The sequence below is a fragment of the Zonotrichia leucophrys genome, chromosome 1 (genome assembly GCF_028769735.1).
Source record: "Zonotrichia leucophrys gambelii isolate GWCS_2022_RI chromosome 1, RI_Zleu_2.0, whole genome shotgun sequence".
Lineage (NCBI taxonomy): Eukaryota > Metazoa > Chordata > Aves > Passeriformes > Passerellidae > Zonotrichia > Zonotrichia leucophrys.
Window position 1 is genome coordinate 113,520,690 of NC_088169.1, and position 27,718 is coordinate 113,548,407.

The 27,718-nt window shown below is 40.6% G+C and overlaps 1 protein-coding gene across 2 annotated transcripts in view; it reads left to right on the plus strand.

Moving 5' to 3' along the window:
• The window catches only part of EPHA3 (EPH receptor A3), a 176,064-nt gene that overhangs the window by 11,635 nt on the left and 136,711 nt on the right, over positions 1-27,718 (plus strand). For both annotated transcript variants that reach the window (XM_064728076.1, XM_064728084.1), the window contains exon 2: positions 4,217-4,281. In XM_064728076.1, coding sequence (XP_064584146.1) covers positions 4,217-4,281 — 65 coding nt within the window. The remainder of the gene's footprint in view (positions 1-4,216; positions 4,282-27,718) is intronic.

Consider the following 27,718-nt stretch of genomic DNA (forward strand, 5'->3'; position numbering starts at 1 on the left):
CAGGCTTTCCTCATTTCTTCAGCAGTGAGGGGAATCTCAGAGTGATTCTACCTGGCACAAGATTTGTTTGTTTATTTTTATTCTTGTGGGAGGTATTTCTACTGTATTCAGCTCATTGTGGCAGTTATTACCCCACTATTATTGTGTTTTTGGAAATGCTGCAGCTTTCAGACTGTGTTCAGGAATCAGTTTAGTTTTAGGGTTCTTTCTTTTCCCTGACATCCCTCCTGATGAAACATGCTGTTCGTGAGCCCTGGAGCATCACTCCCAAATCTGGAAGCAGTTTCTGGTAGTACAAGTGTCATATTCCACCCAAGCCTCCATTCATCTGCTGCTGATGCCGTGAGAGGAGAGTGAGGGAGCTTTGTGTTTCACATCCACAGCCCATCTCCAGTTCTGGGGAGAGATTGGATTTACCCCCTGGAAATCCACATGGAGGGAGCTGATAATGCTTTCTCCTGTGGCTGTGCATGGGGAAGGGCAAGAGAATCAGGAAAGACTCTCTAGAAGGAGAAAATATTCTTAATTGGCATTTTAGGGGTGTGCTGTATCAGCAGAAATACTGCATTGTAGTGTGGAGAGCAGGGCTGTTTTACAGGAGGACCAAATCACTGATTGTCAGAGTCAGAAGTCATGGCTGCTAATCTTAATACCAGTAAATTCTCCCTTGGAATTACCACTAGCTTTAAATCAAGGTAATTACATGCAGGACACCAAGCTAGTTAGACAGCACTTTATTTATTTACTTAAAGTTGCTTTATGAGAGCTCCTCTGTGTCTCCTCAGCACAACCGGCAATCTTTTCCAAGGCATTCTGTTGGAAAGAATTGTCACTAGCAAAGAAACTGTTCAGCTTTTTTTTCTATAGTTACCCCTGGTAACTGGCTGGTCAGCCTCAGGGATTTTTGTAGGAACCAGCTGAGTGATGGTCACACAGTTTTGCAGGAGGAGTTGGTACAAGGAGAGCACATGAGTTGTGTGAGAAACTCATAAACTTCTTTCATCTAGTAAATATATGGCTGTAGGCATTTGTAGGCTATTTAAGTATTGGCTTCCATGTAACTTTAATAGTATATGGGAAAACAAATGAGGATCACACTGAATGTGATCTAGCTTGCCAGTGAGGATCTAGCTGAGTACATCTTCATGAAACACTTCATTAATTGGTTCACAAAATGGACCTGACCAAGTGTTGTGTGTTGTTACACTAAAGGATCTATCAGGATTAAAAGAAGTTGTGATGAGTTAATGTAGGAATTGAGTGCTTGCATGAAGTTTTCCATTTTTACTTTTTACCTAACCATCCAAATCCATGAAGAAGAATAAATCAGACAATGAATTTCTAACCCATTCTTTATATATTTCTTATGTCTTTGTGTATGGAAATGCCATTTTCTTCTGCAGTTTCCAGATTAATATAGAGTTTTAGGACATACAATGACAAAATTTACCATTGCTTCTCCCAGTCAGTTTTGTCTAGAGACCAGGATTGCATCTTCTAAATTCTGCATTATTGTTTCCCCTCTATTGAGATGTGCAACTCTGGAAGTCACAGAAGCTTTTAGAAGTCACTGGAAGCTTTTATCAGGAAGAAGGTGTTTTTTTCAAGTTACTACTTGAAAGGAAATATGTTTTTTGCATTTTAGATACTATTAAAGAACAGCACAACACCCATCTGAACCAGAAGTCTCCTGTAACCAGTGTGAAAACCTCCCTTGTAAGGACTTCTGAAATGTTTGAGCATGGAAGAGTAGTGGTTCCAGTCTGAAGGAGATGAGGAAAGTGGAATGAGGGAGAGAACTGAAAAATGATTCTTAACTTCATAGATTTGATCCTGGTGATATCAGGTTGTCCCATGGCTGAGGCACCTGCCTGTTGTGGGGGACAGTGAACATTTCATTGCCACCCATGTCCTGTTGGGATGCCTGGGAGGGCAAGCTGGACCTGCAGGGCAGATCTAGAGAGGGGGAACTTCCACCAAGCTGTGGGTCCATTGCCTGGATGTGTTTTGTAGATGAAACTGAGTTTGGACTGAATTAATCAATTTCAGAGTGACTGCAATCATGTTTTCAAGGAGCTTGTCCTGAAAGAATAAATAATATATAATTATTATAATAATATTATTTATCATATATAAAATATATCACTTAAGTTTGCCCCTGGGTGATTTGCCTCAGCCACTTCTTGCCAAGTGATTTTCCTCAGGAGTCGCACTCCCTTCAGCACCGTGCAGTGCAGATGCATGGCAAGCAGATCTGTCTCATCCCGGGAGATCCAGAATCTGTGGGAATTTCTACTAACAAAAAATGAGAAGTGCCCTTTTCCTTTTGAATTTTTATTGGTGTTTCCTTTTTATGGATGCAAACCTTGCTGCAGAGTTGCCTGCCTAGGGCCTTGTGCACTCAATAAAGGACTGACTGATTTTTCTTTGTCTACGTGATTGAGGACTTGATTCAGAGCTAAGAAATATGTAGCACTGGATTATGTTCTTTCTGTAAGATTAGTAAAGATATTTTGTTTATTGATGTAGATAAAACAATGCTATTGTTTTCTTTTAAAGAGGAGTATAACTGCAGGGGGAAACATTTTTCTCACATAGATGGCAGAGCAGCTCAGTCCTGGCAGTATAGCAGTGCGCATATATCCATACAGAACACAAATATGTGTGCACAAAAATGTAGAAAATATGTTTATTTATGTTTCTTTATAGCACAATCTTATTTTAATACTGTACACCTGTGTCTCCTTCTGCACATTCTAATTAACAGTAAAAATAATGCCTTCAGAGCTGTTTTTTTTTTAAAGTGGTGTCCAAAATTAAACAGCAGTTAGAGAAGGATGATGAAATAATACAAATAGCTTAACTCAGCTGATTCATAGGCACTGTCCCTCATTTTTTGTTTCCTGTTCTTCTGTTTACTTGGAACACCTATGCTCAGGCCATCTGGTTCTGGCAGCAGTGACAACCCTTCAGGTTAACAAATAGAAGAAGAAGCTGCTACAGTGGCTACCTCTAATAAATCTGTCATTGTCAGGTGTTAAAATGTCCTAGCACATGCTGAGATTTATTTAATTTCTCGTTATCATTACTTCCATTCTGGAACGGAAAAAAAAATATAAAGGGGGTGTGGGGGGTGGTGAACACACAGAACAAAGTAAGCTCAGATTGCAGATAATAAATATTACCGTGTTGCTATGGAGTATTAATACTTCATTAGTTGATATTTATATAGAGGCTATTTTCTTTTATACAGTATTTTGTATAAATTCACTTCCTCTGCTTCAGGTTGATAAAGAAGTGGTTACTTAGGGAAGTGTGTGATCAGGCACTTGGAGGCTGTATGGCCAAGATGAGGAAAATTCTTTATTTTTGTGCTTGTAGGAAACAAATGTCAAAAGAAGAATATCCTTTAATTTTGATGTATGTATTTCTTTTAAATACCCGTTGTGTTTAAGGTATAAATCCACTGAGATTTGATTGACTAGAAAATGCTTGTGAAACTGTTTACAAATAAAATGTTCCTTTTCACACTGAAAATTATTGCATGACTCAAAAAACCCCCAAAAAAACAAACCAGCAAGATTAGCAATCAATTGATGGCCCTCTTTAAAAGCAGGTTTGTCTGAACTTGTAACATTGTAAATAATTACTCTTAGATCTAATGTGTTACACATGACATTTAGAAAACACTACTGCAAGACAATTTGAGAACAAATTAGATCAGAAGCAAGAAAGAACTGCGGGAAGGACTTTAATCAGCTTTCATTATTTATTCCTGTATTCTGAGAAGATTATAGATGCCAAATGGATGCCTTTAATCAAATAATGATTTAAATATTCAGATCTCACCATTTCAGTTAGATGCAGTGACCCAAATTTCAAGCATCCGAGGGGAAAACGCTGTGGTTTGTGCAGCTGATAGAAGAGCTCTGTTCCCACCCCCTGCTGCAATTAATTTAGCCATGATCCCTTGTTTGTTTTTTGTCACTTTTCTGGTTTTCAGAAGTTGCCCTGTCTGCTGTTCATTGTGTTTTAAGCTAAAGGAGATGATCCTTTTTATTTGTCTGTCTTTTTTTTTTTTTGTACAGCTTCACTGCCTGGTGGCCAGGTGGCCATCATCTGCTCACAAATAAACACAGCTCTGGGTGTGGTAACTGAGGTTAACGGGGCAGAGGCAAAGGGAACTCACTCCTCTTCCTTGTGTCTTCTTTTGCAGTTAATCTGCTGGATTCAAAAACAATTCAAGGGGAGCTGGGCTGGATCTCCTACCCGTCACATGGGGTGAGTCCACTGGAGTGTGAAATGCAAAGTGCTGCTGCAGACCAATGTGCTATTTAACCATTGTTTCCTCTTCAGAGGACACTGTGCCATAAGGCTGGGGCTTTGGAGATGCAGAAATAAACTGCTCTGAGCTCTCAAAATATGGCTTACACAGGTGTGGGGCCTTCTCTTTAGAGGACCCATCCCCCTGCAGATAAACCCTTGGAATGGCTCATTCCTTGGGGAGAAACATGAAAGCAAAAGGTGCACTGAGCAACAGAAGCAAAAAGTTCTCTTTAGGTACTGCTCCTTCTCTGTCATAGAGTGCATTTCTAAAAGAGATCATGGCTCTGCTTCATGGTGTTAGTTGCTAATTTGCTCAGATGGAAGTGGTGGGAGGTGAAAGCTGTGTGGACATGAGTGGCTGATGTAAGTACTTATTTGTAACTTTTGTGCTGAATTGTTGCTAAACTGTTCAAGCTATGATTTAAAGTATTACTACAGAAATGTCTACATAATGTTCTGGAGGAGGTTGGTGGTTGTTTTGTTTACCTTGTATCCAGATCTAATGAAATTACATGTTCTATTGGAAGATTTAGAAGTGCAGTCTTAAAGCACCTGTGCTTTCCCATTTGCTAACTACATCATTCCTACATGGCTTTTCCCAGCAAGACTCTTTAAAAAAATTCTTGAATAACATCATATTGATGACTAAATGGTGCATATCTGTCTAGTGATGCTGATATGTGTTCACTCTCTCACTCCCCACCTCCATGTCTCCGTGGAATGTGTGTATGTGTGTAGGAACATCCCACCTCTCTCTTTCTGCGTTACATCATGCAGATATGCAGGATGACTCTTACATTCCTGCATTCTGTTTCCCCCAAACATAAAAAAACCCCACTTGGCAGTTGAACCCCCATGTCCAGAACCCCCATACCCTTTTTCTCAGAGAAGGCTGAGCCATCAAGTTTTTGCTTTGGGCAAGCTGTTGATTCACCTTTACCACTTTTACAGAATCAGTCTTAAGAGTGCCTTTGCTTCTCTGCCTCATGGGATTCCTTTGCTAATGTTTAAGTTGTGCCTTCTTGATATTAGGCATCAAGCAGGTGTTTAGCAGTATTTAAGGATGAAGGTTTGGTTCATTTTTTGAGTTTATGCATGGATCTCTCTCCATGTCTCTGGATAAAATTGCTCCATTCTCATGGGAAAGAAGTGGGAAGAGGGTTCAGGTTTCCTCCTGGTGGCTTTTTCTGCTGACTTTTCCCAACAAGAAACATCTCTAAACAGGATGTCCAAGAGGGAACTCTCCAGCAATTTCTAGTTCATCAGTGTGGTTTTCTTGTTTTCACTCACATTTTTTTTTTATGAAGCCTTTCTCTCCCAGCTCCCACTGCTCCTCTGCTTTGCTCTCCTGCTCTGCTCAGCTCCTTGCAGCTGTGCAGATCTGCTGCTCTGCTCCCTGCAGCTGTGTCTCTCCTGCCTTGGATGCCTCAAACAGTTGGTAGGGAATGATGCAGGGTATCATGGGGGCTATAAGGAAAACAGATGTGCTGCATTACCCCACCAAAAAGGGCCCCTGGATCTGTCAAGGTCAATTTTATTGGCTTTTGCAAGATTTTGTCAGGTAAATCCAGCCCAAGTTGTTGTTTGCGTGTGTTTGTACATGCTGTTCCTATTTACTGCCATATCCTCGGATATGGGAGCCAAAGTAAATCATGGAATTTCACTGATGTTCTTGCAAGTTAATGAAATTCCTCGTTAAAAATCGCGTGGCAGTAAATTAATGTAGATCATATGCTGTGACTGTTTTTGGAAGAGAACTGAGCCTCTAGACTGTAGTCTTCAAAATACCTTGAAATTTTAAGCTTTCATATTGAAATATAAATGTAAAGTGTAGAAATAACAATGTTTATCCTATCCCAATTGGCATTTTGCTGTAAAATGGTGACAACTTGAGCATCGTGTGAGAGAGGCGCCTTCTTCTTACAGCCCTTTATTTATAGTCAATTAATTAAACCTGGTAAATATGGCTGTGTCTGTCTCTGAGCTAAAATATGAACTTAAACTTCAGTGGAAAAACATTATAATAAAGATGTCACATCATATTGAAAGATTGCTAATAGCAGAGCAGTGATTTAGAAGGTAAAGCTGATAGAGCTGCACTGGAGGCTGTGACTCACAAATGAGAATATTGGTGTCGTGCCAGTTCCACTCGAGCGTGCAGCAGTGTTCACATAAATGTCAGGACACCAAAGCTGGTGACTTAGAGAGTTTTAAAAAATAATTTAACTGAAGTGTTTAACAAACCTCTTACTAGGTTAATAATTTTATCCTGTTGATACATGATATTGATTGATTTCTGGCAAAATGACCTGAATTGATTGGTTCCTCTTTATTTCTATAAGTTGTCTCGACTTGGGCATATATAATAATAGCTTTCCAGAAATTCCTGAATATTCATGTTAAGGTTTGTAGCTCATTGGTATTCAGGGGTTTGTGTGTCCCACATGAGCACGCTGTAATGGCAGTGATTTAGACTCTGGTGAGTAATATCACCCTGGAAGAATGTGATCTCCCCTGGAACCATCCCACACAGCCACAGCCTTGGCTCCGGGAACACTGATCTGGTCAAGCTCATTAAAACCCTGTCGGCACAAAGCACTGGCCCCTCCAGATAGCAAGGCACAAGAACTAAAAAATATAATAGCAGGTTTTGCTGATGCTTGAGCATGATTGGCAGCAGCCACAAGGCCCCTGTCCTGTGCCACCATCCTAGCACCTGCCCAGGCAACCTTTTTGTGATGCCAATCAGTCAAACCCCAGCTCCATTTCTATAGGTTTCATTAAAAGGGAAAGAAAGAAGAGCTACTTACTCTGTGCAGAGTATATTATTGATATGCTGATTAAGCATAATGCAAATGATCATTAACCGTAATTCACATAAATTACAGCAGCACAGATGTGGGGGTTGGGAGGATAAAGCAAGTCACTTTAATAATATACAATAGAAATGTGATGGATAATTCATACAGAACAAAAGGAGTACAGTCAAACCCTGCTCTGCATATTCATGGGAGGAATTTTATTGGTTTCAGCATCATTTTTTAGGGAGAAAGATGTATCTGACTCCTGCTCCATGTGGTTTTTTTTTTTCAAACTTCACAAAAAAATCATTCGTGACATAATCTCAATCCATCGTTCTGCAGTCACGCAGCCTGTGACTCAATCTTTACGTGTTTATTAGTCAAATTTATGGACTTGAAATTTTTGGTCATGTTTTTTTCATGTAGTCAGAGAAAAGTAACAGAGAAATCACTCTTATCTTGTTTGGTTTGTAGCTAGAGAAAGGAATGCTGTGGCATTTTTTTACTGTCATGTGAAAGATAATTGTTCAAAAAAGAAACCAAGCCAAGTCAGGGAAAACAAAACATAACAGAAACAGCTCTAACAAAAAAAAAAAAAATGCCCAGCCTCAATGAGTTCTGTACATGGCTAAAGTTAGTAAAATGCAGACAAAATTTAACAGGCTGATTGGAAAAATAATGATTCTATTTCTGATCTTGACAGCTTTCTAAATCCCTGGGTTTCTTCAGAAACAGTAGATTTCTTTGAGAGCTGGCCATACTCAGTACCTTAAACTTTTGGACACATAGTTGGAAATCTGGTGTGGACAACTTGGCTTTTTCTTAGTGGTCACTCTGATGGTCATTTGAACAAATCTAGCTGATCATGTCAGTAATGGAAACTGGTTCATCAGTATTTGAGGAGAGAAGGGTAACATTCCCTGCTCCCCTAATGGCTGGTGTTGCGCCAGGCAGGCTAGAGCCTGCGTGACTGAGATTAATGAGAGTTTTTCCATCAACCAAAAATTGGGTTAGAATCAAAATAATCCAAGCAAAATTGAGGAAAATGCTTCCTTTCTTATATTTCAAAAGCCTGAAAGTAGTTTGTCACGTTAGGCTGCATTGCTGCCTACCCAGGCTGCTGGCAGCCTCCTTGGTTTCATTTGTTCTGCTTTCAATAGTTGGCTAATGTGTGGCCCTATAAAAACTTTCAGTTTCTTTATTTTAGGGGGGTATCATGGACAGAGTGACTGCAGAAGAACCTGAATTATATAGGTACTTGGATGTCTCTTGTGACTAGGTGAAGGTAGAGGAGAATTTGAGCAGGGTACAGCCTGGTTCTGATGAAGGTGCTCTCAAATAAATGTTATTCAGGAATCAGCTTCTCAGCCCACTGTGACTGGGAAGTTTCTCTGTTAATGCAGAAGACATTTTGAAGATTAATAAGTATTTCCATGAGGTTTGCTTTCCTGCAGCTTTGTGTCTTGCTGTTAATTGCATCCTGTTCTGCAGAAGGTTTGGGTTTGGTTTTTTCACTAGATCCTTAATGCCAGTGGGTTTCCTTGTGCCTTTCCTTCAGCCTTCCCCTCAGCTGGGCACAAAAAAACATGTAAAGTTTTTCTTCCTTGCACAAATCTAACATTTTCACACCACTGCAGAATCAGGGCAGCTGAGCTGCCAAAAAACCTTGAAACTGGCCAACAAAAATACAAAAAATTATCAAACACCTCATTTTATATTTTTTATAATGCTGATTGACATCTTAGCCTGTGTTCATTTTTTATCTGACAACAAATTTGACAATTTATAAGCAGTACTGTATATAAAGTGGGCAGTGTTGCTGAAATCACTAAGTGGTTGTCAAAATGAGTTTCAAAGGGAACCAGTGATATCAAACAATTGGTATGAGACAAAAGACTGAAACTTAAAGATATCTTTTTAAAAAAAAAATTAGGTCCTTGTTTTAAAAATGAAAACAATCATGTTATGCTGTATACTTTTGTTTTCCTATCCATTAGCAGTGGAATTTCCTTAGTACTTCTTAAAACAATGTGTTCTGGTAAAATCAAGATTTATCTGTTTTGCCTGAGCTCAGGTCTCCTTACAACCCCATGCTGTTACCCTGCCTTCCACAATTTGTGTATCATGTCTGAAATGCAGGCACACTGTTGTGACGGTTACAAGTCAAATGAACCACTTGGGATTCTGGTTTTGTGATTCATAGACTTTGTTTCTTCTTACAGTGAGTGGCTGATTGGAAAAATACTTTTTTTTTTTTGTTAATATGCTCATTTTTTCGCTTATTATGTGCTTTTGGGTGCACTGAAAGTGTATTTGTTTCACTCCATTCTCCTTTTTCCAAAATAGTGAACACTTTAAAAAGTAAGAGCTTTCATAAAAGTTTTTTTTTACCCTCAGTTTTCTGTAATCAAGCATGCGCTGTTTCTCAGTTTTAGACTTCTTGTTTTCTTCCTGCTGGAATAAAACTCTCTGAATGTTCTGCTGTAAAAGGAATGATTTTTCTTTGGAGAGGGACAATTAAAAATCTGCCTGATTTCTGAAATTTTCAAGTCTCTTCATTGACACAGCCTTGAATCAGAATGCAGTTGTGGTTTCTTCAGTTTGTGGGTGCTGCTTTTACAAAAAATCTGAATTAGTAAAAAGAAAATTGTTTGTATTATACTTTTTTCCCCTTTCTGATAGAGCTTTCTTGTAGCAACATAAAGCTGTGAGATAGGCCAGATAGATATGTTAATTCTGTGAATATTGTTATATCTTCACTGATTTTGAATAAATGTGAGTTTTGTTGATGTTTTCAGAGGCAGTGTGTAAGTAGTCAATGACAGTGTAGCTGGGTTTGACTTGTGTTTCTTCTGTGCACTGTCTTCTGCTGCTTGCACTAAGCAAGCTTAAAAGGGAAGTTAAATTGAAAAACTTAAGTGGAGTTGACTAAAGATAAATGCTTTGGGGGAAAAGAAAGAGATTAAATGTATTACTTCAGAATTTTATGCATCCTTGGTCTTGTTAGGCATTGTTACCAGAGACAAATGCCTTCCTTTTTAAAATGTGGAGCACTGGAATATTCTTAAGATTTTTTTTTAAATAATTGTAGTCTCAATTGCATTCATTTGAAAAATTCAATGTGATCATAATGGTGCTGTGTTTTGGTACCTTTTAAAATTGATCTAAAGTAGAAACTGTGCTAGTTTCAGTGATTATTATTAAGGGAGGGAGGCTTTTCTTTTTTTCTACTTTTTTACTATGTTACTTCAAGTTATAAGATTTCTGTTAAACAATAATTATAACAACAAGAATAAAAAGTACAATAAGGGCAATGTCCTTATAACATATTTTGTAATGAAAATATGGACACCCTCCCCATATTTCATTACCCTCATCGGTCCTTTTATTTGCTGGTAATAAGGTTGTTGAAGGTTGGAGATCAGTTTTCTGTAGTTTCAAACAAAAAAGAAAAAAAAGAAAGAGCAAGTTTTGGCTTTTGCTCGAAGAGTTAAAGAAAGATCTTATTTAAAATTGGAAATGGAGATGCTTCAGCTTACAGTTTTTCCTTTTAACTTTCAAAGTTTAGAAGCAACATCATTCTCCTCACGGGCAGAATAAGTCCAGGCCATTTGTGAGAAGTTCTCTCAAATGGTCTCATCGCTGTGAGATCTTTTTCATTTTGTGAAGAAACGCTTACTTCATAATTTTATTCTTTTGTGCTGAATTTATTTGCATAAACTAGAACAGAGCAAAGTAAATACAGGAACTGTCATGAAATGCAATATTATTTATCACAGGGGTACACTGCAGCCGATTTTAAGACTGTTTTTATAACATCAAGTCCACAAGACAAGTAACTCCCATCTCCAGTTAAAAAAGCCCATAAATGTTTTCTCCTGATAGCTTTGCTGTTGGTTGAATTTATGGTGTCAATACTTTGGCTAGGTGGTTTATTCTGCATTTTCTCTTTTTCCCCCAAATATCTGTAAGCATTCAGTGTGAGATGACTGTAGTTCTAGAAGTGCTTTTAAAAGGTATAAAGTGATTTTAGAAGGAGTTGGTGAGTGGGCGCGAAGGGCACTGATGGGTGCAGGGTGAAGGAGCGAGACTCGCAGGATGTTTCAAGGCAGGAGACACGCGTTGCTTGATTTCCCTCTTCCCCCCGTCTTTTTAGAGTTATTTGTGAAAATAGCCCGAGGGTTGTGGTAATTAATTTCCTAATTTCTCCCGCCTTGCTCCGGGCGGGGCAGGAGGAGAGGGGGCAGCGCTCAGCGCCGGCCGGGCGGGCATTGCCGGGAGCGGTCCCCGGCCCCAAAACATCGCCTGCCCTTCCCCTGCCTGCTCCGGCCCCCAAAACATCGCCTGCCCTTCCCCTGCCTGCTCCGGCCCCACAAACATCGCCTGCCCTTCCCCTGCCTGCTCCGGCCCCACAAACATCGCCTGCCCTTCCCCTGCCTGCTCCGGCCCCAAAAACATCGCCTGCCCTTCCCTGCCTGCTCCGGCCCCACAAACATCGCCTGCCCTTCCCCTGCCTGCTCCGGCCCCACAAACATCGCCTGCCCTTCCCCTGCCTGCTCCGGCCCCACAAACATCGCCTGCCCTTCCCTGCCTGCTCCGGCCCCAAAAACATCGCCTGCCCTTCCCCTGCCTGCTCCGGCCCCCAAAACATCGCCTGCCCTTCCCCTGCCTGCTCCGGCCCCACAAACATCGCCTGCCCTTCCCCTGCCTGCTCCGGCCCCACAAACATCGCCTGCCCTTCCCCTGCCTGCTCCGGCCCTAAAACATCGCCTGCCCTTCCCCTGCCTGCTCCGGCCCCCAAAACATCGCCTGCCCTTCCCCTGCCTGCTCCGGCCCCACAAACATCGCCTGCCCTTCCCCTGCCTGCTCCGGCCCCACAAACATCGCCTGCCCTTCCCCTGCCTGCTCCGGCCCCACAAACATCGCCTGCCCTTCCCCTGCCTGCTCCGGCCCCAAAACATCGCCTGCCCTTCCCCTGCCTGCTCCGGCCCCACAAAACATCGCCTGCCCTTCCCCTGCCTGCTCCGGCCCTAAAACATCGCCTGCCCTTCCCCTGCCTGCTCCGGCCCCACAAACATCGCCTGCCCTTCCCCTGCCTGCTCCGGCCCCACAAACATCGCCTGCCCTTCCCCTGCCTGCTCCGGCCCCCAAAACATCGCCTGCCCTTCCCCTGCCTGCTCCGGCCCCCAAAACATCGCCTGCCCTTCCCCTGCCTGCTCCGGCCCCAGAAACATCGCCTGCCCTTCCCCTGCCTGCTCCGGCCCCACAAACATCGCCTGCCCTTCCCCTGCCTGCTCCGGACACCCTCACCCCGTCCCGGGCCATCGCCAGCCCTGGGGACCCTGCGGCACACACCGGGACGGGCTGCGGCTCGGGCAGAGCAGTGTGCGGCGGTGATGGTGATGATGATGATGGAGGAGGAGTGTGGTGGGAGCATGCACCGCCTCGCTGTTCCCTTGCACTGGAGGAGGGTGACGGGCTTGGTGGGGAGCTGGGACAGTGTCCCCATAACGCTGTGCCCAGCGGGGATGTTGGTGTCGGTGTCCCGTACCGGCGGGGAGCGGCGGGGGCTCAGTCCGCACGGCACAGCCCGGCTCGCTCCGAGCGCAGCATCCCCACCTCCCGTCTCCATCCCGCTTCCCAAGTCCCCATCCCGCCTCCCATTCCCTCTCCCGCTTCCCAAGCCGTATCCTGCTTCCCGTCCCCGCTGCAGCGCCCCAAGTTCTCATCCCGTTTCCCAAGTCCCTATCCCGTTTCCCCAGCCCTATCCCGCCTCCCTTCCTCGCTGCGGCTTCTCAAATCCCCAACTCGGCTTCCCAAGCCCCATCCCATTTCCCAAGTCCTATCCCACCTACCTTCCTCGCTGTAGCTTCCCAAGCCCCTATCCCGGTGCCCAAGCCCCTATCCCGGTGCCCAAGCCCCATCCCGGTTCCCAAAACCCCATCCCGCCTCCCGTCCCGCTCTGTGTCCCGGCAGGTGGCGATGTCCCTCGGCGGGCACCGGGATGCTGTCCCGCACGTCCCGCCCGGACAGGATCGCCAGGCTTTAGGCAGCTGCTCTGTGTCCCTTGATACAGCGGCAGAGCTCAGGCAGCAGCCGCTGTTTTGGTTCTCGCTGCTGTTGTTTTGGTGTTTGGAGCAGAAGGTGTTAGGGTGGAACTCGTGTTTTGTGCCGATATTCTGCTTTTAATCAGCGGTGAAAGCTGTGTGCTGCTGGGGGCTCTGTGCACGGGGTGGAGATACCATCTTACACATAATAAGGTGATGAAATCTCAGAGTTTCACTCCGTGACATCTGGCCATTTCATCTGCGGCTTGGTTTCTCCTGCCTAACTGCGATTACTCAAACTTTATTTCCAGCTGTTGGGTTTCCAGAGGCCCCAGAGGGCAACTGAGACACACAGGGTGATTTGATTGCTGGTTGTTAGCACCAGGACAGGGGGATGAGAGCTGTGCTGCGATGTGGTTTGTGTGCTCTTGCAGTAGGCAAGGAGGGGCAATCAACACCATCCTTCCTCAAGAGCCTGACAATTGATTTTAGTTGGACTCTGGGGGGGAAAAAAAAATTGAATTGCTCTGTGTTCGTGTTTTTAAACAAAATAAAAGCCTAACCCCAAAGTGAATCTCTTAAATCTAGAGGAAAGTTTCTGTTTGCAGTAGCTGAAACTTGGTTTCTAAATTGGATGTCTAGGTTTATATGCTGCACTTTCTGAGTAGAAAGGTAGGAATTAGTATCCTATATCAATTGTTTATCTTGGAATGTTAAAGGTACATTTTGACCACTAATCCTTTAATTAGTGCCTGTTCAGACTTCACTGATATCAACAAAAGCATTAAAGTCAATTAAGTTGGTTTAAGTTAATTCACCCAAAAGTTATGGCTGATGGGAGAGGGTGATAGTGTTGGTTATGAGTCAGGCTGCAGAATGGCATAAATCAGAATCTACTTTTCACTTGGAATCTCCATTAAAATGTTGTACTGAAATGTGTCTAATTTTGAGAGATGTAGATTAGCAGAGACAAATTAAAATGTTGTTTAGGAGAGTTGCCAGGAGGCCACCCAGTCTCCTGCCTGGTGCAGGATAATTGCTAAGGTTCTATCAGGCAGCAGCTCTGTTTTGGATAGTGGAGTCTGAGGCTGGAGATATAACAGCCCCTCCAGGCAGCCTGTTTCAGTGCTTCTAGTGGGTAGAATTCTGCCAGATACCTAACCTGAATTTCTCAAGACACACTTTGTGGCTGTTTTCTCTTCTTACACCATCTGCTGTTACTAAGGAGAGTTTGTGTTAACTCCCTTTCAAGTTGCAGTCTGTAATGAGATCATTCCTTAGCTTTTTTTTTCTTTTTACAAGACTGAACAATCCCTGTGTCTTTGCAATGTATTTGTCCTCCAACTTGGTATTGAACACTCCTATTAGGTGTGATGCCATACTCACTGCTATCCTGGCTTCCTTAATGGGGAGGTTAATGTGGAAAACCTCTAGAAGGATGATGGAAAAATATCCAAGAATGGGATGAAGTAAGGATGTAGGTGCTTTATCTGTGTAACTGATGGAGTGTTTCAGTCTAGAAACACCTCACAGCAATGCTGCAGTTCAGTTTACATTCCTTTTACAAGCTGGGGATTTAATAAGTATAAGCTAAATGGGTTCTGGAGGGATTTCTTGAAAAGAAAGATAACAGCATAGTGTGAGTTATTTCTTCACAACTCCTAAAAATAAGAAGTCTAGCCTTAAACTAACTTGTGATCAAAAAGCTCTTAAAATAGGAGGCATGTTTGTCCAAAATCTTAATATTTTCAAGACCTTTTCCAATCTTAATAGCCCTTTCCATGATAGCAGAAAATCTTAAGATTGTATTTTCTGCTCAGTGGGGAGATGTTGACTGTTTAAGATTCAATAACAGAAGTGCTTTTTGGAAATTGAGTGTTTTGGGATTTATTTGTTTGTTTTGGTTGGGGTGGGTTTATTTGATTGGATTTTTGTTTATGGGGGTTTTGTTTGTTTAGAAAACCTGATAATTTTCTGTGGGTAAACAGGATACAAAAAAAAAAAAGAGCTGAGGAAATAATGGCAGCTGAACTGAAGGTGAGAGCTTTGGGAATAGTGACATTAAACATTCAGCTCTATGTGGAGAGATGTCAGGTATTAGGGTGAGTGAAGAATCCAAGAATGGAGTGAGATCTCCAGAAAGCAACCTGGATTTAAATTGCTTGTGGAGCTGTTTCTGCTGCCTTCCATCTGCAAGGCTTGGAGCTTCTCTCCCATGTGACAGTAGGGAATAAAGATGCCACAACAACCTTCATGTTCCAGAGAAAAGACAGGACCCGGTGGCTTCTTTGAGAGGGACAGAGCTTGGGTTAACTCTGGGTTTCCCTGAGACTCTGACTTCATATTTCAGAGATAGATTCAGTGACATGTTTGCCTGTCACCTGTTCAAAAACTCTGCCTTTGTGCACCTCTGTAAACACTCAGAGTCCAAAAAACCAGGATTCTCACTTCTCCACTTTTCACAAGAATTCAAATCCCAACCAGAGCTTCAGAAGTTAATTTTCTTCCTGCCTGTGTAGTCTGATACACCATGTTGAGTGCATTCCATCAGACTTATGGGATGTGTAACCTGGCAAAGCAAACACTGCTACTGGAACTTGAGCGTTTATGTTCCCTGATATCCTTGTGTTACCTGTTTAACTTTCACTAATATTTCTGTGACACTTTATTAATAAACATAATGTATCTGTGATGGTAATTTAATTTTACTTTGAAACCTGGTAATAAATGTTTGAACTGCAGAGCATTTCTGTAGAAGTGTTTTAGCCTGAAGAAATGTTTAGAGGAGAGGCTGAGCTGCACTTCTGCTGATGGCACCGTAATTCAGCGCTGTGTATTCAGAAGTAAATGGTTTTCAGATTAGAACATCCTCTTACAATGAAAACATCCAGAGGGTGAATGTTAATCAGATCTTGTAGAAAAGTGCTGTGTGGATGAAGGACAGGCAGAGGTGGTGAGGTAATGCACAAAATAAATGTGCAGGCCAGGTGCAAACTTTCCCTTTACCACGGGGTTGATTTGCCAGAACCACAGAATTGTTACTCCTGTAGGCTGGAACTAACTGGAGTATCTAAAAATACCAAAGGCAGGTGTTGGTTTTAAATCACAGAGGGTGTGGTGGGATGGGCAGATGTGGGAACAAACCCCTGACTGAACATCAGCACTGTCACCTTTTTAATTTAAATACTGTTTTAAGAGAAAGTTGTGTGTTGTCTGTCTTGTTCTAGAGCAAGCAGAGGGTGAATTATGGGCTGCCCCACTGACTTCCTGAAGAGCTTGGGATTTTTGTAATAAAGTATTGATAGAGAAAATGGAAGCAGAAGCTGAGAGAATGGAAAATGTTTTGAAAACAGTAAATGTTGAATGTTGGTGTTCATAAGATTTTTAGGAAATCTGACATATACTGCATGCTACGTTTTGAAAATTCAGTTGTTGCATGTGACTGCAGTATTGCAATGTCTTGATTTAGAAGGTGGAGGGCAGCATTAAACCCATAGAGCTAATTTACTGGGGTAAACCACTATTAACAGAGACACAAAGTGGAAGGTCTGTAATCTCTGTTACCTAGGCTGAAATGTGGAGACACTGAAAACAGACCAAAGAAAATACAAAAAGTTTTACTTGACTCAGAGTTGTGTTTTAATCTGAAGAATGACAGGTTCTTATATAGAAGGTGAAAAAGAGGAATATAATCTGCTATTAAGTATATAATTTCCATTAAATGTGTAATTTTTTGTGTTTATGTCCTTTGAAAAATAAGGAGGATTCAACAGGGGAGCAAGGAAGTGTCTGAACTGAAGGTTCAGAGATTCTTGTAATGCTTGATGTACAAAAGTTTTGCAGGGTTCTATCTGCCACCCTATTTTATATTTAACATAAAATGTATATGTAATTGCCTCTGAAATGTTTGGAAGTGAACTTTTTAAAACCATATGCCTTTGAACTGGTGCATGATAGAGGTGTTTACAAACACTGGCCAAATGTGGTGTAGGTTTGTTTAACCTGCTTCCCTAGTTGAGTTCAAGGCAGTACTGTGACCAAAAGTAAACAGGTTTTGTCATGGCCTCTTGCAATGTGTTGTATTTAGGAATCAAGTTCATTTAGTGACTTTTGGCAGGGTTTTATTTCTCTTTGTCTATGCCTTGTTCATATTAAAATTTGAATTGTGCTGAATTTTCATTGTAGCTGAGAGTAAAATATGACTCTGTGTAGGTAATGCTTCTGCACTGAACATAACAAAGAGATGAGTTAATGTGAAGGTTTTCAAAGAGAGGAGTTAATGTGAAGGTTTTGTGGTTTTGGGTTTTTTTCCTAAATGTGAGTAATGTTTTGTAAATGCACGAACCAAAATGAATATAAATTACATTTTGGCATCATGTACCATGCCAGACTTTGTGGAACAAAGTCATGGCTGGAAAGGACAGAGGTGGAGTGAGTGTCTGAAGAGGAATCATTGGTTCAATGTGACTGTAAATGCCTTTGTTGTGAAGAGAGGATGAATGCAGAATTGTAATAAGTAACCACTGATGGCTGGTGTGAGCAATGGATATGGTATTCTGGACAACTGGAAAGGTTAGGGAATGGCTAATGGCATTATTAAAATGACAATAAAGTACGAATGCCAAAAGGTCAAAATAAATACTTAAGATATATTGTATTATCTGAGAGAGAATGGGCAAATAAAAAGAAGAAAAAGTGAAGATGCTTAGAAGTAACCCAGAATAATTTGATTAATGTGGAGTTTGCATATAACCAAAATTAGGTTAAAAACATTGTTTCAGTGTCCACAAATCTCTAGAAATGTGTACACAAAGAATAATGCAAGAAAGATGGTCTTGGAATAACTGACAGAGAAGAGTTTAGAATTAGGTTTTTTGGTGCCACTTGACATTTTGTGCACTGAAATGAACAGGGATATAGGGGAAGACAGGAGTTCACAATATAATAGATTTTAAAAAGGAGCAAACAAAGGTGAAACTGAGGGAGAGACCAAGAGGAAATTCAGGAAGAAGGAGAAAAGAAGAAAAATGAAGGGTGCAATCTTTAAAATACATAATAATATATGAACAAGCTGCAAACTGAGAAAGAGACATGCGTGGGTTATAGGTTATTTTTTTCCTTTTGTTTATGGAACTAGGAAGAGAATCCATGTTTGCTTTCTGCTCTGGGGTCTGTAGGGAAGCATGGTCCTTTGTCTCCAGAGGGCTGTGTGTTCCTGAAGCAGTGACTCCTTCTATAGCAGCATTTCTCCCTTTTTTCTTTTCTTTTTTTAAGTATCTTTTTTCATAATTCAGCAGATACCTTAATGGGTAAAATAAATACAGAGTCCTGGTCAAAGATATTACAGTATAAAGCAAAATTCTAATAGTTCTTTGCTTACAATTTTAGGGACAGAGACTACAAGTTCTCTCTGGTCCTTTTTTTTTTTCTATGAAAGCAAATATCTTTATAGCCATGCACACACTCACTCTTCTCTGATAAAGAAGTTGAAAATCAAAAAGCCCTACAAATTTATATACATTTAATACTGTATGCAGTGCAGTGCATATTTCATAGCCTATCTGTGAGTTGCATTAGGTCCTGGCTGTTCAAGGTTTTTTACCAGGCCTGCTATACAAATCTTGTCTTTTCTCTATGCAAACAAGTTGGTATTTTTTAGTGTTTGCATGATAATTTTAAAAGATTCATCCAAAATAAGCTTATATTTATTAAACTAGAACTTCTGCTGCTGGTGAATCAGAGCAGCCAAATGCAATATATGTAAACACTTGTGGAAATCAGATTTTTATTTTAACAGAAGTTAAAGAAATCCCAACCCCTCACAAATCAAAGAAGCTTTGCTATTCCCAAAGCAAGCAGCCAGTATTAAAAGAATTCAGTTTAATTCAGATGAAGGCTATAGACCAGATCATTGTATTGATATCAAGTTCCTTGTGATTGATGGTACAAGAGTGAATAAGAAATTAATTTGATAGACATTGATTTTGTACTGCAGTTTATTGACAACGTGCAGTGTGATATCTGCCTTACAGAACTTGACTACTTTCTTATTGCTCTTAAAGGTTATTCTTTATTTCACTACTTCCTACCTTTTTATTACTATGAAGAAATGAACATTCCAACCTTCTGTTTTGAGCAACTCATTTGGTTTCACTGGCATGGGGTGATTTGTCCTGGGACCACTCTCCTCCTTTTGAGAAGTTAAGTCTTCATTAAATCTCTTGCTTTCATAGTTTTCATAACAAAATAAGATTTAATGGATGGCTACTTCTACAAAAGTTTTTACTGGGTATGCAGGGTTAAAGTCTAGGTGATAATTTCCTATACCTTCTACCATTTAATTTTTTCCTATGTCTTCTTGAAACTCTGTTGCCTTAATGTCACAACTATGAATAGTTTCAAACAGTTTCTTTGAGAAGTCATCAAACTCCATAAATGCAGCTTATTGCAGAAACTTTGGAACTTGGAAAGCATTTGGACATTTGTACTGAGGGCAGACTCAGTTTTTGATATTACCTCTGGCTTTTTGTGCTTGTTGTCATAGGAAATTTAAGAGGGTGTTGGCCTACAGTTGCAGAAGAGTTTTGTGTAAGATATGTCATTAGACCTCTCCAAAGGTCTGTCAAAAGAGTAACTTGCAGGAAAAAAATCCACATTTTTAAGTTTTTGTAACCAATTGGGGTCATTAGCCTGCTTTGCATAAGAGTGTGCCATAGAATTTGCACCACTGGGATTGGTGGAAGCTGGGGACATGAAAAATAAGTTGCAATTTTCAAAAGGCACCATTAGCAGCTGGAAGTGTAGCTGTAATTGACCTAAACCAGAGTTCCAGTTAACAAATACAATTGCTTGAGTTTGGTGAAATTATCTGAGGAAGGAGCTGGAAAAAGAAGCAAAAATTAAACATCTCAGTCAGTAAGCTGGATCATTTTAGAAAGAACTGCATTTTAACATGGTGGATTACTGTGCTTTTTAAAATTTTATTATGTCACATCTCAACAAAACCTAATTTAACTTTCATCCTTACTTGTGGCAGAGGATCTATAGGCCATCGACATGATGTGTTTATGGCTGATATATTTTTCAGCAGTAACAATGTCACTTCACATTTTTGAGTTTTAGCATTTTAATTACACATATTTGACTTGAATTGCTTATGCACCTCCTTTAATGATCAAGTCAATGTATATCATAAATCAGAAGAAATCAGACAAAGAATAATCTTTGGTATTGTGTCTTTTATGACTTAGTGTTTGAAAGTAATTTTATTCTGTTTTTAAATTTGCATGACCCAGATGTTACTTCTGTGTCAAGAACAAGTGTAAGCCTCCCTAGAATATTTCTGTCAGAACAAAATTGTTACTGTTGTATTTCAATCATTTCCATAGCTGGTGAAGTTCATATCATTTGAAAAATTTATGGACAATATATTACAGGGGAGGATTGCAGTGTGATAAGACAGCACAGGATATTAAAAGAGATTATACATCCCCAAAAAAAGGAGAGATTTACTGTACTCAGCAACTGCAGCATGGATGGGGAAAAATGAGAATGAAAAATTAGCTCGTAGATAAAAAACCCCAAACAGCTGAAGGTCAAACACCGACAAATTTTGCATTTGAGTGGAGCTTTGTCCCTTTGCCCACTGTTCTCCTGGCCCTGTGCTTCCTGCACAGGATAAACTCCCCCAGACCCTCCTGGGCACTCTGGAGCTACCTTGGGCCGTGGTTCCTGGAGGCAGCAGAGCCCTGCAGAATGGGAATGCAATCCTAGAAAAGAGAATCTCAGTCTGTTGTGCTGCTGTGAAATAAGACAGCCGGGTGGGGTGAGGGGATAGCCTGCTTATTTGTGTCTTTTCACCCTGAATTATGTGTGTTTGGCTGTGTGTAATTGACACCACGGCTCACAGCATCTCTGAATTTGTTCCACTTTCTCATAAATACCTGATACTTCATTGTCCTGTGGTTTTAAGCTTCCTTCCAGTGAATAGGATTTTATTTATTCTTTTTTTTCCTAGATACTGTTTTGCTCAAAGCAGATGTTTTATGACAAGTAATTTGAGGGTGTAACATGGAAGAGATGTGAAATAAAACTCCTTGAGTGCAGCATTGTCTGGAAAAAAAGAGTAGAGGCATGTGGAAGAAAAATAATGCAACAGCATCACTGTGATTGTAGTTGGAAAAATGAGTGTGTTTATTTGATGACACTTACTGAGAGATTTTTATTTAAGATGCCCGTGATGTTATAATGCAGTTTGTCGTATAATCCATTATATTAATTTGTTTTGCGGTAAGATTTCATTAGTTTCTAAGCAATATCTCGATGTTGTTTACCTATTCATTTTAGTTGTTTTGAAAACTGCTCATAACAAAGCTTTTGAGTTGTTCATAATAAAAATACTTCTTTGAGGATCATTTGGCAGTCTATACCTCACATAGAAGGGGCGTGTGATGGATAGAAAAGATCTGAAAGATGAGTTTATGCTTTTTTCTCCTTGTGGAAAATAGAAGCTGAAGAGGTCACTTGAATTCCAGAACTTAGTCCTCCATGGTAGAATTAATTCAGTCTTGAAGGACCTGGAGATATCTATTCTGTAAATAACTATTCTACAAATTGCAAAGCACTTCCTTACTCCTTAGAACAAACCCAGGCAGACTGGTAAATAACAAACTTCAGTGGTAGGAGGTCCATAACAGTGAACTGACCACACGGAAGTTGGACACAGAATTGAGACATTGCTGTTATTTTTTCTTCTCCTGTTTAGGAAACTTAGTAAACATCAATTTAGAACATGTTGGCTTCTTTTGTCTTCTGCCAGAAGTCTAGTGCTGGTGCAGAATTGTGTGTGTCAGCTATAGAGCTGATCACACTGTGTGTAATTCATTAATATTTTAAGAACATCTGATTTTAATAGCAGAGCTATTTTGAGACTAATGTTTTAAGAAGCTATCCCGAAGACAGCTTGACTTCATGTTTTCCTGTGTGTGTTTTCTTTTTAATAACATCTTATATTTTAACTTAACTTTTTTCTTTTTATTTTTTTTAATCTCTGCTCTGATATTTTTTATTGTCTTGCTTAAGGAAAGTCACAAAAGATCACATAAACACATCCTTAGCTCCAAAGGGTTCAGAGCTTGGCTGGTCTGGTTCCTTGATGTCTTCCACTGTTTGCTGAACAGTGGAGTATTCTTGTCCCTGAGAGGTCTGATGATTGGGTGCCTGAATGGACGAATATGAGGATGTTTTTTCATGATTTATAATTGCAAATAATGTAATTCTAAATAAAAAAATTATAATTTTTTATTAATAGCTCTGGCTACCGTTACACATTTTGTGTTGTCTCAAAATGCAGCGTGTGCTGTGTTCCCTAACTGGAGAGTGGTTAGCAATTATCAGTGGTACGTACACTTTTTTTTAAAATGAGATACATATTTCTTCCATTGGAAATCTTAGGGTGGGTTTCCCTTTTTTTTCAGCTGTTTTTATTTTAAACCTGCAATTTGAATAGTTAAAGCATGACAAGAGCATGGGAGGTACATTCATTACAATGAATGGAACAAGGCTCTGGTTCTGCAAAAGCATCTACATTTTGGATCCCACTGGAATTAATGAGTTTGCTATCTGTAAAATTAAACAGACACTTCTGAATTTGAGGGAGCAAGTGTTTTATCAATTTCTTCTGGTTGTTGTTAGAAAAGTCAGTATTGTCGAACTTCTCTTCCTGCCTTAAGAAGGAGTCAGAATTGTAATAGGGAAAGTTTTAGGGGCTAAAAAAGCTTTAGTTTTGGAGCATCAGGATTTACTTTGAGGTTGAGGAACTGTGCTTTTCTAAGAACCTTCTCCAGCAGTCTCTTAAAGTGAGGTTGCTGACCTTGTCTCTGAAGTTTTTCCTGTTAGCAAACTTGTTGTCAGGCTGTGAAATACAAAGGCACTGTTAAAAAAGAAGGAACCTTGTTGACATTTTATTGGGAGTTTTTAAAGCATCAGAAAACTTTTAATAGGTAGGTTAAATGTGGGCATTGTATTAGGGAAAAAAAAGTAATCTTGAACTAATTTAAAGTCCACAATTAGTCGGGATCACAGGTGGCAAGAAGAAGTTTTAATGATAGCCTGGCCCAGGCCTTGAGGTAAATGATGCATAATTATTCATAACTGCTATTTTTGGCTTGCTTGCATTTGTCCTAGACCTCTGCCTGAGGAAACAATTTGAAATAATTAGCGTGCTAGTGCAGTGACAATGATGAATGAATCAAATGCATCTGGTGCCAAACACGGATCTTGATAAGAAGCAGATAACTTTGGCAACTGTGGATTTTTTTGTTTTTAGATTTCTGAGACTGGGAACAGTTTGTTCTTGTTGGTTTTGTTTTGGTTTTTTTTCAGACTGACATGTTCAACATAGAAAATTACCACTCACTGGGCCATGATCAAAGTGCAGGAGGAATTCCAGCACTGTGAACACGAAACAGGTCTGCACGCTGTGTGTGCAGCTATTCAGGGCTGGGAAAATGAAGGGGTTATTAAGGTGGAGCATTTTGAAAACTCAGGTCAGCCGAGCCAAAAGTTAATGTTAAATGAGCAAGATGCATTGCTTATCTCACACAGGTTGCAGGCACATTTGATGTCAATATTCAGCGGTGTAAATACAGCTGTGTGTCATTATCAGAGCAAAGCTAAAGCAGAAACAGAAAGATTGGGTTCAGATTCCTGCATTGTAGCTTGGTTAGTGCTTCTGAGGTCCTCAGAGGTGTTTTCTTTCTCTGGCTTGAGTGCTCATTTCTATCTATGTAATTCACTATATATGGGTTTAGGTGCAGGTAGGTGTGAGGCTCTTTTGAAATTAGATGTGTTTATTGAAGAGGGAAAAAGTTATTTTTAATTAATATTCCCTTATCTTCTGGACTCCCACACATTTGTATCTTGTTGGACTAGTGAACAAAAGTTTAGTAGTTTTGAATTTGTTCCTAGTAAATGGATTAAAATAGAGTGCAAGATAGTGCTCAGGTCAGTGACTCCATACCTGAGCTGTGACCAGCAGTCTCTCCATTCAGAGATTATTTGGCTTCTACTCACAACCTTGAAATTACAACACTGTGAGAAAAGTTCTCTGCGACAAATGTGGCTCTAAAGAAAGATTTTTTAGACTGAAACACAAGGTATAAATTTAGGGGAGAGCTGACAGCCTGAGAGTTGATCTGTTTATTCAGTTCTGTGTGTGCTTCAAGTAGAATTGTTACAATAAGGATTTAAATTTTTGAGCTTGTCATCTGCTGCTGCGTGTGTTGTGTTTTAAAAGCGTTTCTTGGTGAAAGGCATTTTATGCATTTGATTGGACCTTAAACACTTTGCAAACTTCAATAGAATGCATATAATAAGTTTTCTAACTTCTAGCTGGTCTTTAACCTTCTGCTTCTACATGTAATTAATGTTTTTCTAGTGATTTTTCTAATGCCAATCCTAATATTTCACCAGAAACTTAGACCTATTTGGGCAGTGAACTCTATTATGTTGAGGATGCCTTGGCAGAATATGAGTCATGGGGTGTTTTTAGCCTATCCAAGCCAGATCTCTGTTCCTAAGAGAAGTTCTGCTGGGGTAACAAGTTTGCGTGATCAGATACTTTTTCTTGTAAACGTCTCTAAGAGCTGTGTCCAAATCACCTAAAATCACTGAAGGTTTTTGTTTGTGTGTTATTTCATCTCAGTGGTCTCTGGAGTTGCTGCTTTGTATTGATGTGGGATGAGGCTGGGGAAAGAAAACGTGGGGAATCACTCTATGTTCAGAGCCTTTAGTCCAGAAACTTAAATAAAAGTAAATTCAAGTATTAAATGCTGATTCACTGCCTATGCACCTTGTTCACTCAGGCAAAATATTTACCTAGCAGGGGTTATTTTTATCTTAAATGCCAAAGATGGCAGAAGTAAAAGGTGAAATGAATGAAAGCCTGAGCAATTCAGAGTCTCTTGAATTGCTGCTCAGAGCCTCTCTTGTTGTCTTCTTCATTCTGGATTCTGCCTTTTCCCATGACTGCTGAGCTCCTGCAGCTGACCCAGGTGTTCTCTCTGCAGAACAGTTGTCCTAAGAGGATGCTGCATTCCTCTCTACAAAATCAAGGGGGTCCTTGACCTGTGGCCAGAATCTGGAGTAAAATTTTCAAAATCTCTCTCCAGAAGTATCAGAATCCAGAGCCGACCTTGCCATTCATCAGGATTTCCCATTCTTCTAGAAATCAAGGGTCCTGTGGGAAGGAGGTATAATCACTGAATTAGGTGGTATCACCATGTCTGTGCACCCTGGAGCACAGGTGGATTTCCACACCTCAATGTAATGAAATGGGAAGCTTGCCAGATTTATTCAGGTAAATAATTCAGTCTGGAAAGACTCTTCAGTGGTCCTGAAACTAACTAGATTTTAGGTGGTCATAGGAACAAGAGTAATTGACTCTTTACTTAGAAAATTACTCTTCACAAATCACTTCAATATATTTAATGTGGTTTTTTGGGTTTTTTTGTGATATAAACTAATCAGGGTGAATGATGTCTTCTGAGGAAAACAGTGCTCTTATGCCAAGTAAGAAGAGGAAGAATGTTTGTTGGGGTTTTTTGTATGTTCTGTCGGGTTTTCGGCTGTTTGAGGGGCCTGGAAAGGCCCGGAGTGGCCTTGGGGCAGCCCGCGTATCGAAGGACGAGAAGAGGCTTCAGTTCTTCTTTCGGTTTTTATGTTTATTAATTGTTTATCTAAAAGATTTTCTTTCAGCCCGACAGAGCTCTGCTCAGCAGCCAGCCATGAGCACACTGTGCTGCCCTCCGGACAGTCACCTATCTTTATACCCATGGTTACGTGTACAATATTTATCATTTTTCCCCAATACCATTTATTCTTATTGCTCGGTGCACTTTTAGTAATGGCCAATCCAAAAGTGCCACCATCACCAAAGAAGATGGAGGAGAAGAAGAAGAAGAAGAAGAAGAAGGACAGGACACACCCCAATTCCTCCATCTTACTTCTCTAAACCCCCCTGTACAGAAATCCTAAACCCTGTGTCTCACCCTCTAATTAACCAATCCCTTCACCATTCACCCCGGTGAAACCCTCCTATCCTCATACAGGTGTCGTCTCCTGTGTAGGGTCAAAGTCCAGCCACCAGACACTTCTGGCAACATTCCAGGACTCCCGAGCCCCCCAAGGGTGGTCTCGGTGGCTCGGCACCTCAGGACTGAGATCCTGAGATCCGACATGTTCTTTGAACAGTGTTTCATGGGTTTTTGTTTTTGTGATGGGAAAATCTTTGTGGTAGATTTTCATGTAATTTGGAGTTATTGGTTTTGTTATTATTAGTTTTTTGCAGTGTACTCCTTTCCCATAAAAAACAAACTGAAAATGATAATTTCTCTGAGGCAATAGGATTGAACCATGTACTGGTTTTACCCAGATGGAAGCACAGTGCAATAAGTTTTTTTGAGGAGAAGAACACATTCTTTGAAGCAAATAAACTTATTTATTGTTAGTATCTCAATCTGTCACATATGGACTGAGCATGAGAATAGCTGCCTCAAAGGTTATCTTGTGCATTCCAACATTTGCACAGAGTGTGGGGTGTGTGGAGAGGGTTAGGTAATAGATTTTGGTTTGGTTTGGCTCTTTTGTTTTCTGGGTTGGATTTTTTTTTTGTTTGGTTTTAGTTTTTTTTTTTTGTTTTGGTTTGGGGGCGTTTTGTTTGTTTGTTTTTGGGGAACTTTTGGGCTGAGCTTTTTGGTGTTTTTTAATGGTTTTTTTTGTATGACCTGAAACAGAAAAACCAGGTTGTTCATCATGTCTCCCTCCTGTTCAGTGCTGTGCCACGAGCTCCTTCTGTTGTTACCCATCTTCAGATGTTTTGAGTTTCCTGCTGGGCAAGAGGGGACACTGGCAGAGGTATTCAGGTGCTGTTGATGCCCGTGGTAATAAAATGGAATTATTTACTCTAACTCAGTGCTGGTCCTCAAGCCTGGACACCAAAAATCACTCTCGTGTCCTTGCTAAAGTTTCATTAACAGAGCAGAGTGCTGCTTTGACACATTAATTGGTCGCCATGCTTTCTTTTTCTCCAAGTCAACCTTTCCTTTGGTCACTTGATTGAAATTACTGATAATTGCAGGGCTGTTAGGGGTCTGTTTGTGCAGAATGGACGCAAAGGGGCTTTGCTGTCCAAGGGAGCAGGCGAATGGTTCCTATCACCTGGGAGCTGCTGGGTTGTGCTTGTCCCACACTCCTCCCCTTAAAGAAAAAGGGCAACCAAGCAGAAAAAAAGCAAGATTAAACCCAACAGAATACCACAAGAAGTTACTTTTAAGGAACCAGTTCTTCCTCATTGGAAAATGAATGTGAGAGTGAGAGTGGGCTGGCACAAAATTAGCATAGGGAATATTTCTTTGCCTCATTTCTGCATTATAGAACAATTTGTTGTGTTCAGCAGTTACCAACTTTCAGGAAGATAAATGTGTTTTTAATTTTTTTTAAATGACTGCTGAATAATGTATTGTACTACTGCAAGAAAAAAGTAGG